The sequence below is a fragment of the Oncorhynchus keta genome, chromosome 10 (assembly GCF_023373465.1).
Source record: "Oncorhynchus keta strain PuntledgeMale-10-30-2019 chromosome 10, Oket_V2, whole genome shotgun sequence".
NCBI classification, from domain to species: Eukaryota; Metazoa; Chordata; class Actinopteri; order Salmoniformes; family Salmonidae; genus Oncorhynchus; species Oncorhynchus keta.
In genome coordinates, this window is record NC_068430.1 from 78,361,611 (window position 1) to 78,374,110 (window position 12,500).

General features: G+C 47.8%; 1 protein-coding gene across 1 annotated transcript in view; it reads right to left on the minus strand.

Moving 5' to 3' along the window:
* Nucleotides 1–12,500, minus strand: part of LOC127931944 (tether containing UBX domain for GLUT4-like) — a 31,196-nt gene that overhangs the window by 2,333 nt on the left and 16,363 nt on the right. The window contains exons 6-12 of the mRNA XM_052526098.1: nt 9,357–9,430; nt 7,103–7,667; nt 6,926–6,979; nt 6,568–6,707; nt 2,369–2,450; nt 2,011–2,077; nt 656–776 (exon numbers count right to left, since the gene is read on the minus strand). Coding sequence (XP_052382058.1) covers nt 656–776; nt 2,011–2,077; nt 2,369–2,450; nt 6,568–6,707; nt 6,926–6,979; nt 7,103–7,667; nt 9,357–9,430 — 1,103 coding nt within the window. The remainder of the gene's footprint in view (nt 1–655; nt 777–2,010; nt 2,078–2,368; nt 2,451–6,567; nt 6,708–6,925; nt 6,980–7,102; nt 7,668–9,356; nt 9,431–12,500) is intronic.

A 12,500-nucleotide genomic window follows, 5' to 3' on the forward strand; every position in this document is an offset into this window, starting at 1 on the left:
AAATATAAAACACAACATGTAAAGTGTTGGTTTCATGAGCTGAAATAAAATATGTTTTGCAATAATGTGTTTCCATCCCTGTTATTGAGCATTTCTCCTCTGCCAAGAGAATCCATCCACCTGACAGGTGGGACATATCAAGAAGCTGATTAAACAGCATGATCATTACACATAAAAGACCACTAAAATGTGCAGGTCTGTCTCACAACACAACGCCACAGAAGTCTCAAGTCGAGGGAGTGCGCTGACTGAAATCCAGAGATCAGGGACAAAAATGTATTTAAATTGACTGATCTCCTTATATGAACTGTGACTCATTAGAATCGTTTAAATTGTTGCATGTAACTTTTATATTTGTGTTCAGTATAAAGTTGATTGAGAGATGAGAGCGAGATGGAGCGAGAGAGAGAGATGGAGCGAGAGACGGAGCGAGAGAGACGGAGCGAGAGAGAGAGAGAGACGGAGCGAGAGAGAGAGAGAGACGGAGAGAGAGAGAGAAGCGAGAGAGAGAGAGACGGAGCGAGAGAGAGAGAGATGAAGCGAGAGAGAGAGAGACGGAGCGAGAGAGAGAGAGACGGAGAGAGAGCGAGAGAGAGAGAGACGGAGTGAGAGAGAGACGGAGAGAGAGAGAGAGACGGAGCGAGACGGAGAGAGATGAAGCGAGAGAGAGAGAGACGGAGCGAGAGAGAGACGGAGAGAGTAACGATACTCACACAGGTAGAAGGGTAGTTGGGGGTCCTGCAGGTGGCTCTTCACAAAGTGCCTCAGAGCAGCAACTGGACGGACAGTTGAAAACCACCTGGTTATTCCATCACATCTCTATGGTTCCAGTGTGATTCTAATGGTTATTCCATCACATCTCTATGGTTCCAGTGTGATTCTTATGGTTATTCCATCACATCTCTATGGTTCCAGTGTGATTCTAATGGTTATTCCATCACATCTCTATGGTTCCAGGATTCTAATGGTTATTCCATCACATCTCTATGGTTCCAGTGTGATTCTAATGGTTATTCCATCACATCTCTATGGTTCCAGTGTGATTCTAATGGTTATTCCATCACATCTCTATGGTTCCAGTGGTGGTTCCAGTTCTAATGGTTATTCCATCACATCTCTATGGTTCCAGTTTGATTCTAATGGTTATTCCATCACATCTCTATGGTTCCAGTTCCAGTGTGATTCTAATGGTTATTCCATCACATCTCTATGGTTCCAGTTTGATTCTAATGGTTATTCCATCACATCTCTATGGTTCCAGTGTGATTCTAATGGTTATTCCATCACATCTCTATGGTTCCAGTGTGATTCTAATGGTTATTCCATCACATCTCTATGGTTCCAGTTTGATTCTAATGGTTATTCCATCACATCTCTATGGTTCCAGTGTGATTCTAATGGTTATTCCATCACATCTCTATGGTTCCAGTTTGATTCTAATGGTTATTCCATCACATCTCTATGGTTCCAGTGTGATTCTAATGGTTATTCCATCACATCTCTATGGTTCCAGTTTGATTCTAATGGTTATTCCATCACATCTCTATGGTTCCAGTTTGATTCTAATGGTTATTCCATCACATCTCTATGGTTCCAGTGTGATTCTAATGGTTATTCCATCACATCTCTATGGTTCCAGTTTGATTCTAATGGTTATTCCATCACATCTCTATGGTTCCAGTGTGATTCTAATGGTTATTCCATCACATCTCTATGGTTCCAGTTTGATTCTAATGGTTATTCCATCACATCTCTATGGTTCCAGTGTGATTCTAATGGTTATTCCATCACATCTCTATGGTTCCAGTTTGATTCTAATGGTTATTCCATCACATCTCTATGGTTCCAGTGTGATTCTAATGGTTATTCCATCACATCTTTATGGTTCCAGATTGATTCTAATGTCAGATAGATATCAACTAGCTGTCTCTAGAGTCAACACATAGTTACTAATACAAGGAGACAGAAGGGGATAGAGGAAGAGAGACAGAAAGAGAGAGAGAGATCTACCTGTCTCTAGAGGTCTGAAGAATCCCTGTAGAACACATCTGTCAGGGAACTGGACCCTCAGAACTACCTGGAGAGAGAGAGAGACACACACACACACACACACACACACACACACACACACACACACACACACACACACACACACACACACACACACACACACACACACACACACACACACACACACACACACACACACACACACACACACACACACACACACACTTATATTGCTAATGTTACTGTAGTAACAGATTTAGGATCACTATTGGCATCCACCTCCAGGTTAGTGGTCGATTCCATGTAAATGTAGGAGAAATTCAAGGGTATCTGACACACATTCACCCACACAACTCACTCGGGGGTATCTGTCCATCTTATCCTTCATCTGAGATTCTCTCAGAGCTTTAGTCATCAGAGGAGCCTCCTCTAGTACCCTCCTAAAGGGAGAAAGGAGAGGGAGAGGGAGAGAGGTGAGAAGAGAGATGGGAGAGAGAAAGAGAGAGGAGAGGGAGAGAGAGAAAAAGGGAGAGGGAGAGAAAGGAGAGAGAAAGTGAGATGATTTACAGTTGACTTTTTGATTTGTGTGTGTGCGTGTGTGTTAGATCACTGTGGTCAATGTAATTCTAGCCTTGATAATCTGTCTGGTGTGGTGTCACACAGAGAACGGGGGAGGCAGACATCTCTTTTGAAGAAGACATCATAAAGAACCAATCAGGCGCATGCACATACCACACAGCAACGTTTCCCAGCATTCCCCACAGTCTCTCCCCAAAGCGTCTAATTAAGTCATTGGCAAACTGTAATTTGAGTATATATATAAACCCATATAGAAGTTCCCTAACTGACTGCTTTCAGACCTTAACCATTAGAAGGTCAAAACTGACCCCAGATCTGCTCTTCTTACTTTTGTTTATACATGACATTGGGTTATCCTAACTCACTAAATCCAGGATGTCAAAACTGACCCCAGATCTGCTCATGACACGTAGCCAAGCAGTTAAAAGCATTGGGCCAGTAACCGAAAGGTCGCTGGTTTGAATCCCCAAACAGCCTAGATAAGAACATCTGTCAATGTGCCTTTGAGCAAAGCACTTAACCCTCGTCGCTCCTGTAAGTCTCTCTGGATCAGAGTGTCTGCTAAATGACTCACTAACTGTAAGTCTCTCTGGATCAGAGTGTCTGCTAAATGACTCACTAACTGTAAGTCTCTCTGGATCAGAGTGTCTGCTAAATGACTCACTAACTGTAAGTCTCTCTGGATCAGAGTGTCTGCTAAATGACTCACTAACTGTAAGTCTCTCTGGATCAGAGTGTCTGCTAAATGACTCACTAACTGTAAGTCTCTCTGGATCAGAGTGTCTGCTAAATGACTCACTAACTGTAAGTCTCTCTGGATCAGAGTGTCTGCTAAATGACTCACTAACTGTAAGTCTCTCTGGATCAGAGTGTCTGCTAAATGACTCACTAACTGTAAGTCTCTCTGGATCAGAGTGTCTGCTAAATGACTCACTCAACTGTAAATGACTCTCTAACTGTAAGTCTCTCTGGATCAGAGTGTCTGCTAAATGACTCACTAACTGTAAGTCTCTCTGGATCAGAGTGTCTGCTAAATGACTCACTAACTGTAAGTCTCTCTGGATCAGAGTGTCTGCTAAATGACTCACTAACTGTAAGTCTCTCTGGATCAGAGTGTCTGCTAAATGACTCACTAACTGTAAGTCTCTCTGGATCAGAGTGTCTGCTAAATGACTCACTAACTGTAAGTCTCTCTGGATCAGAGTGTCTGCTAAATGACTCACTAACTGTAAGTCTCTCTGGATCAGAGTGTCTGCTAAATGACTCACTAACTGTAAGTCTCTCTGGATCAGAGTGTCTGCTAAATGACTCACTAACTGTAAGTCTCTGGATCAGAGTGTCTGCTAAATGACTCACTAACTGTAAGTCTCTGGATCAGAGTGTCTACTAAATGACTCACTAACTGTAAGTCTCTCTGGATCAGAGTGTCTGCTAAATGACTCACTAACTGTAAGTCTCTCTGGATCAGAGTGTCTGCTAAATGACTCACTAACTGTAAGTCTCTCTGGATCAGAGTGTCTGCTAAATGACTCACTAACTGTAAGTCTCTCTGGATCAGAGTGTCTGCTAAATGACTCACTAATGTAAATGCCTTTGGTTCAGAGTGTTTAAATGACTCACTTTAAGTCTCTCCATCTCTCCTGGTGTCAAATGACTCACTACTGTAAGCTTTCTCTCTGGATCAGATGTCAAAATGACCCAAGTAAGTCTCTCTGGATCATCTCTCCTAAATGACTCCTAACTGTAGTGTCACCTCTGGATCAGAGTGTCTTTTCCTTTCCTCACTAACTGTTCATTTCCTCAGAGTCTGACTCACTCTTCCTCCATCTCTCTGGATCCTCCATTCCTCTCTTCCTCCATTCTCTCTGGATCAGAGTTCTCTGACTCCATTCTAATGTAAATCCATTGCTCCATTCCTCTCTTCCTCCATTCCTCTCTTCCTCCATTCCTCTCTTCCTCCATTCCTCTCTTCCTCCATTCCTCTCTTCCTCCATTCCTCTCTTCCTCCATTCCTCTCTTCCTCCATTCCTCTCTTCCTCCATCTCTCTTCCATTCCTCTCTCCTCCATTCCTCTCTCCTCCATTCCTCTCTCCTCCATTCCTCTCTCCTCCATTCCTCTCTCCTCCATTCCTCTCTCCTCCATTCCTCTCTCCTCCATTCCTCTCTCCTCCATTCCTCTCTCCTCCATTCCTCTCTCCTCCATTCCTCCATTTCTCTTCCTCCATTTCTCTCTTCCTCCATTTCTCTCTTCCTCCATTTCTCTCTTCCTCCATTTCTCTCTCCTTCCATGTTTGAACACTCAACACTCTTCCCCCATTCCTCTCTCCTCCATTCCTCAGTCTCTCCATTCCTCTTCCTCCATCTCTCTCCCCTCTTCCTCCATTTCTCTCTTCCTCCATTTCAGTCTCTCCTCCCCTCTTTCTCAGTCTCTCCCTGTCTCTAAGCCCTCTTCCTCAGTCTCTCCTCCCCTCTTCCTCTCTCCCCCACCTCTCCTCCCCTCTTCCTCTCTCCTCCCCTCTTTCAGTCTCTCCTCCCCTCTTCCTCTCAGTCTCTCCTCCCCTCTTCCTCTCAGTCTCTCCTCTTCCTCTCTCAGTCTCTCCTCTTCCTCTCTCTCAGTCTCCTCTTCCTCTCTCTCAGTCTCTCCTCTTCCTCTCTCTGTCTCTCCTCTTCCTCTCTCTGTCTCTCCTCTTCCTCTCTCTGTCTCCTCTTCCTCTCTCTCAGTCTCTCCTCTTCCTCTCTCTCAGTCTCTCCTCTTCCTCTCTCTCAGTCTCTCCTCTTCCTCTCTCTCAGTCTCTCCTCTTCCTTTCTCTGTCTCTCCTCCCCTCTTCATCTCTCTCTCCTCTTCCTCTCTGTCTCTCCTCTCCTCTTCCTCTCTCTCAGTCTCTCCTCTCCTCTTCCTCTCTCTCAGTCTCTCCTCCCCTCTTCCTCTTCCTCTCAGTCTCTCCTCCCCTCTCTCAGTCTCTCCTCCCCTCTCTCAGTCTCTCCTCCCCTCTCTCAGTCTCTCCTCCCCTCTCTCAGTCTCTCCTCCCCTCTCTCAGTCTCTCCTCCCCTCTCTCAGTCTCTCCTCCCCTCTCTCAGTCTCTCCCTCCCCTCTCTCAGTCTCTCCTCCCCTCTCTCAGTCTCTCCTCCCCTCTCTCAGTCTCTCCTCCCCTCTCTCAGTCTCTCCTCCCCTCTTCCTCTCTCAGTCTCTCCTCCCCTCTTCCTCCTCCCTCTCTGTCTGTCTCTCCTCCCCTCTTCCTCTCCTCTGTCTGTCTCTCCTCCCCTCTTCCTCTCTCTGTCTGTCTCTCCTCCCCTCTCCTCTCTCTGTCTGTCTCTCCTCCCCTCTTCCTCTCTCTGTCTCTCCTCCCTCCCTCTCCTCCTCTCTCTCCTCCCCTCTCCTCTCCCTCCCTCTCTCAGTCTCTCCTCCCCTCTTCCTCTCTCTGTCTCTCCTCCCCTCTTCCTCTCTCTGTCTCTCCTCCCCTCTTCCTCTCTCTGTCTCTCCTCCCCTCTTCCTCTCTCTGTCTCTCCTCCCCTCTTCCTCTCTCTGTCTCTCCTCCCCTCTTCCTCTCTCTGTCTCTCCCCCTCTTCCTCTCTCTGTCTCTCCTCCCCTCTTCCTCTCTCTGTCTCTCCTCCCCTCTTCCTCTCTCTGTCTCTCCTCCCCTCTTCCTCTCTCTGTCTCTCCTCCCCTCTTCCTCTCTCAGTCTCTCCTCCCCTCTTCCTCTCTCCGTCTCTCCTCCCCTCTTCCTCTCTCTCAGTCTCTCCTCCCCTCTTCCTCTCTCCGTCTCTCCTCCCCTCTTCCTCTCTCTCAGTCTCTCCTCCCCTCTTCCTCTCTCTCTGTCTCTCCTCCCCTCTTCCTCTCTCTCAGTCTCTCCTCCCCTCTTCCTCTCTCAGTCTCTCCTCCCCTCTTCCTCTCTCTCAGTCTCTCCTCCCCTCTTCCTCTCTCTCAGTCTCTCCTCCCCTCCTCCTCTCTCTCAGTCTCTCCTCTCTCCTCAGTCCCACCTCTCACTCTTCAGCTGAGCGAAGCGTTTGCGGATGTCGTCCACAGTCACCTCAAAGAACTCGTCTGGCAAGTCCTGTTCGTTGCCGTAGCGATGCACCCCAGAGTCCATGTGGTAGATCAGGGGCTCCCTGTCCACCGGCTGTAGAGGAGACAGAGAGAGAGAGAGGTGAGGCATCTCAACGGCTGCAGACATGACAACAGTAGAAATGTGTATCTGTCTGACACGGTTTCTATATAAACAATAGGGGAGACTCTCAACAGGCCTGAGTAAAAGACTGGGATTTTTCCATGGAAGTGTTTCGTTCATGACATGGTCTGTTCAGCCCATCAGAACAACATCAACCCCATCAACATTACCTGCAGAACCTCCTCTACCACGGCCCAGTCATCCTGTTTGGCACTGGCTTGGCGCTGAGAGATAGAAACAGAACATCTAGAACATACCATCTATCATTCATGTATCTATTCACATGTACTTGACTCTTATCAACAGAGTACATTGAGAAGACGTTGGGTTGGACCTACTGGTCTCACCTTGGCGTTGTTGGGTTTAGATTTCTTGGCTTTAGGCGGCCCGCCAACCATTGATGGTAGTGATGATGATGATGATGATGATGATGCTCCTACACCGCTCACCCCCGGCCCCCCCAGCCTCTGACCCCCTCCAGAGAAAGGGATGAAGGGAGCGGAGGGAGGAGAGGAAGAGGAGGAGGAGGAAGGATGGACAGCGCACTGACCAGATGGTCCTGCCCTCTCTCCATCCTCCTCTTCCTCCCTCTTCACTCCCCCGAAGGGACTGCTTTTAGGCCGCACCGCAATTTGGGAGTTTGTAACCACTTCCGCTTCCTGTTTGCCAGGATGTGTGCTGCCAGCGGCCGAGGGGACGTGGACTGGGGCATCCGCAGTCTCAACCGGCCTGTCAGGGCTCTCCTTTTTGATTGAAGGCAGCGCTGCACCCTCTGGTTGTGAGGGAGGCAGTCCGACGGGGGGTAAAGGGCGGGGCTTGGTTTCCTTGGCGACGGGATCTGTCGCCGTGGAAGCCGCCTCCATGCCGTCATCGTCTCCGTTGCCTGGCGATTTGGTCTTCTTCAGTAAAAACCTGTAGAACGGCAGAGAGGAACGACATCATCTACATACTCATCACCACCACCCTTCCCAATCAGTGGCAGTGCATTAATGTCTGCTGTAATGGTGAGGATATGTTGTGGACATGTTGGGGACATGTTGAGGATATGTTGGGGATATGTTGGGGATATGTTGTGGACATGTTGTGGACATGTTGGGGATATGTTGGGGACATGTTGGGGATATGTTGGGGACATGTTGAGGATATGTTGTGGATATGTTGTGGACATGTTGGGGACATGTTGGGGAGGGGACATGTTGGGGATATGTTGAGGATATGTTGAGGACATGTTGAGGACATGTTGGGGACATGTTGGGGACATGTTGAGGACATGTTGAGGACATGTTGGGGACATGTTGGGGACATGTTGGGGACATGTTGGGGACATGTTGGGGATATGTTGAGGACATGTTGGGGATATGTTGAGGATATGTTGGGGACATGTTGGGGACATGTTGGGGACATGTTGGGGACATGTTGGGGACATGTTGGGGACATGTTGGGGACATGTTGAGGACATGTTGAGGACATGTTGGGGACATGTTGAGGATATGTTGAGGACATGTTGGGGATATGTTGAGGACATGTTGGGGATATGTTGAGGACATGTTGGGGATATGTTGAGGACATGTTGTGGACATGTTGGGGACATGTTGGGGATATGTTGAGGACATGTTGGGGACATGTTGAGGATATGTTGAGGATATGTTGAGGATATGTTGGGGACATGTTGTGGATATGTTGGGGACATGTTGAGGATATGTTGTGGATATGTTGAGGATATGTTGAGGATATGTTGAGGATATGTTGAGGACATGTTGAGGATATGTTGGGGACATGTTGTGGACATGTTGGGGATATGTTGAGGATATGTTGAGGACATGTTGGGGACATGTTGAGGATATGTTGAGGATATGTTGAGGATATGTTGAGGATATGTTGGGATATGTTGAGGATATGTTGAGGATATGTTGAGGATATGTTGAGGATATGTTGGGGACATGTTGAGGATATGTTGAGGACATGTTGAGGATATGTTGAGGATATGTTGAGGATATGTTGAGGATATGTTGGGGATATGTTGAGGATATGTTGAGGACATGTTGGGGATATGTTGGGGATATGTTGAGGATATGTTGGGGATATGTTGGGGATATGTTGAGGATATGTTGAGGACATGTTGAGGATATGTTGAGGATATGTTGAGGATATGTTGAGGATATGTTGAGGATATGTTGGGGACATGTTGGGGACATGTTGAGGATATGTTGAGGATATGTTGGGGATATGTTGGGGATATGTTGAGGATATGTTGGGATATGTTGGGGATATGTTGGGGATATGTTGAGGATATGTTGGGGATATGTTGGGGATATGTTGAGGATATGTTGTGGATATGTTGGGTTGGGGATATGTTGAGGATATGTTGAGGATATGTTGGGGACATGTTGGGGATATGTTGGGGACATGTTGAGGATATGTTGTGGATATGTTGGGGACATGTTGGGGACATGTTGGGGATATGTTGAGGATATGTTGAGGATATGTTGGGGACATGTTGGGGACATGTTGAGGATATGTTGTGGATATGTTGGGGACATGTTGGGGACATGTTGGGGATATGTTGAGGATATGTTGAGCATATGTTGTGGAGGAACCAACCTCACTATGGCACTTCCTCCCGTGAGTCCCAGAGACTTCAGACTTGCCTTCTTTAGAGCTGCCTCACCACTCACCTAAACACACACCCCCCCTATCAGTATCCTCATTACACTCTGATCAACACCCCCCTGGGGATCAGTGTCCTCATTATACTTGATCAACACCCCCTGTATCAGTGTCATGTTGGGGACACTCTGATCAACACCCCCTCCCCCCTGTTGTATCCTCATTGGATCAACATGTTGGGGAGTATCCTCATTACATGTTGATCAACACCCCCTCCCCTATCAGTATCCTCATTACATGTGATCAGGATATGTTCAGTGTCCTCATTACACTTGATCAACACCCCCCTGTATAGTGTCCTGAGGACATGTTGAACACCCCCCTATCAGTGTCCTCATTCCTCATTACACTCTGATCAACACCCCCCTATCAGTTGTCCTCATTACACTCTGATCAACCCCCTATCAGTATCCTCATTATGTCTGATCAACACCCCCCCCTTCAGTGTCATGTTGAGGATATGATCAACACCCCCCCTATCAGTGTCCTCATTACATGTTGATCACATGTTCAGTGATATGTTGATCATATCAGTTCCTCATATGTTGATCAACACCCCCTATCAGTGTCCTCATTACACTTGATCAACCCCCTATCAGTATCCTCATTACACTCTGATCAACACCCCCCTATCAGTGTCCTCATTACACTCTGATCAACACCCCCATCAGTGTCCTCATTACACTCTGATCAACCCCCCCCCCCCTATCAGTGTCCTCATTACACTCTGATCAACTGTCCTCCACTCCAACAGAGACTTCAGTGTCCTCATTACACTCTGATCAACACCCCCCCCCCCCCTATCAGTGTCCTCATTACACTCTGATCAACACCCCCCCCCCCATCAGTGTCCTCATTACACTCTGATCAACACCCCCTCCCCCATCAGTGTCCTCATTACACTCTGATCAACACCCCCCTATCAGTGTCCTCATTACACTCTGATCAACACCCCCTCATTACACTCTGATCAACACCCCCTATCAGTGTCCTCATTACACTCTGATCAACACCCCCCCTATCAGTGTCCTCATTACACTCTGATCAACCCCTATCAGTGTCCTCATTACACTCTGATCAACCCCCCCTCAGTGTCCCCATTACACTCTGTCATCAGTGTCCTCATTACACTCTGATCAACCCCCCCCTGTATCAGTGTCCTCATTACACTCTGATCAACACCCCCCATCAGTGTCCTCATTACACTCTGATCAACACCCCCCTATCAGTGTCCTCATTACACTCTGATCAACACCCCCCCCCTATCAGTGTCCTCATTACACTCTGATCAACACCCCCCTATCAGTGTCCTCATTACACTCTGATCAACACCCCCCTATCAGTGTCCTCATTACACTCTGATCAACCCCCCCCGTATCAGTGTCCTCATTACACTATCAGTATCAGTGTCTCATTACACTCTGATCAACCCCCCTATCAGTGTCCTCATTACACTCTGATCAACACCCCCCCCCTATATCAGTGTCCTCATTACACTCTGATCAACACCCCCCTCCCCCTATCAGTATCAGTGTCCTCATTACACTCTGATCAACCCCCCTATCAGTGTCCTCATTACACTCTGATCAACACCCCCCCCCTATCAGTGTCCTCATTACACTCTGATCAACACCCCCCTATCAGTGTCCTCATTACACTCTGATCAACCCCCCCCGTATCAGTGTCCTCATTACACTCTGATCAACCCCCCTATCAGTGTCCTCATTACACTCTGATCAACCCCCCCCCGCATCAGTGTCCTCATTACACTCTGATCAACCCCCCCTATCAGTATCCCCTACACTCTGATCAGTGTCCTCATTACACTCTGATCAACCCCCCTATCAGTGTCCTCATTACACTCTGATCAACCCCCCATCTATCAGTGTCCTCATTACACTCTGATCAACACCCCCCCATCAGTGTCCTCATTACACTCTGATCAACCCCCCCATCAGTGTCCTCATTACACTCTGATCAAAACCCCCTATCAGTGTCCTCATTACACTCTGATCAACACCCCCCCGTATCAGTGTCCTCATTACACTCTGATCAGCACCCCCCCCGTATCAGTGTCCTCATTACACTCTGATCAACCCCCCCCCTATCAGTGTCCTCATTACACTCTGATCAACCCCCCTATCAGTGTCCTCATTACACTCTGATCAACACCCCCCTCCCCCTATCAGTGTATCAGTGTCCTCATTACACTCTGATCAACCCCCCCTATCAGTGTCCTCATTACACTCTGATCAACCCCCTATCAGTGTCCTCATTACACTGGTGATCAACCCCCTATCAGTGTCCTCATTACACTCTGATCAACCCCCCCCTATCAGTGTCACATTACACTCTGATCAACCCCCTATCAGTGTCCTCATTACACTCTGATCAACACCCCCTCAGTGTCCCATTACACTCTGATCAACCCCCCCTATCAGTGTCCTCATTACACTCTGATCAACACCCCCCTCCCCCTATCAGTGTGTCAGTGTCATTACACTCTGATCAACACCCCCCCTATCAGTGTCCTCATTACACTCTGATCAACCCCCCCCCCTCCCCTCTATCAGTATCAGTGTCCTCATTACACTCTGATCAACACCCCCCTGTCTCCCCCTAAATCAGTGTATCAGTGTCCTCATTATCAAACCCTCCCCTATCTGATCAACACCCCCCTCCCCCTATCAGTGTATCAGTGTCCCAACTCTGATCAACACCCAGTGTCCTCAACACTATCAGTGTATCAGTGTCGTCATTACACTCTGAGAAACCCCCTAACACCCCCTATCAGTGTCCTCATTACACTCTGATCAACCCCCCCTATCAGTGTCCTCATTACACTCTGATCAACCCCCCCTATCAGTGTCCTCATTACACTCTGATCAACCCCCCCCTATCAGTGTCCTCATTACACTCTGATCAACACCCCCTCCCCCTATCAGTGTATCAGTGTGTCCTCATTACACTCTGATCAACCCCTCCCCCTATCAGTGTCCTCATTACACTCTGATCAACCCCCCTATCAGTGTCCTCATTACACTCTGATCAACACCCCCCCTATCAGTGTCCTCATTA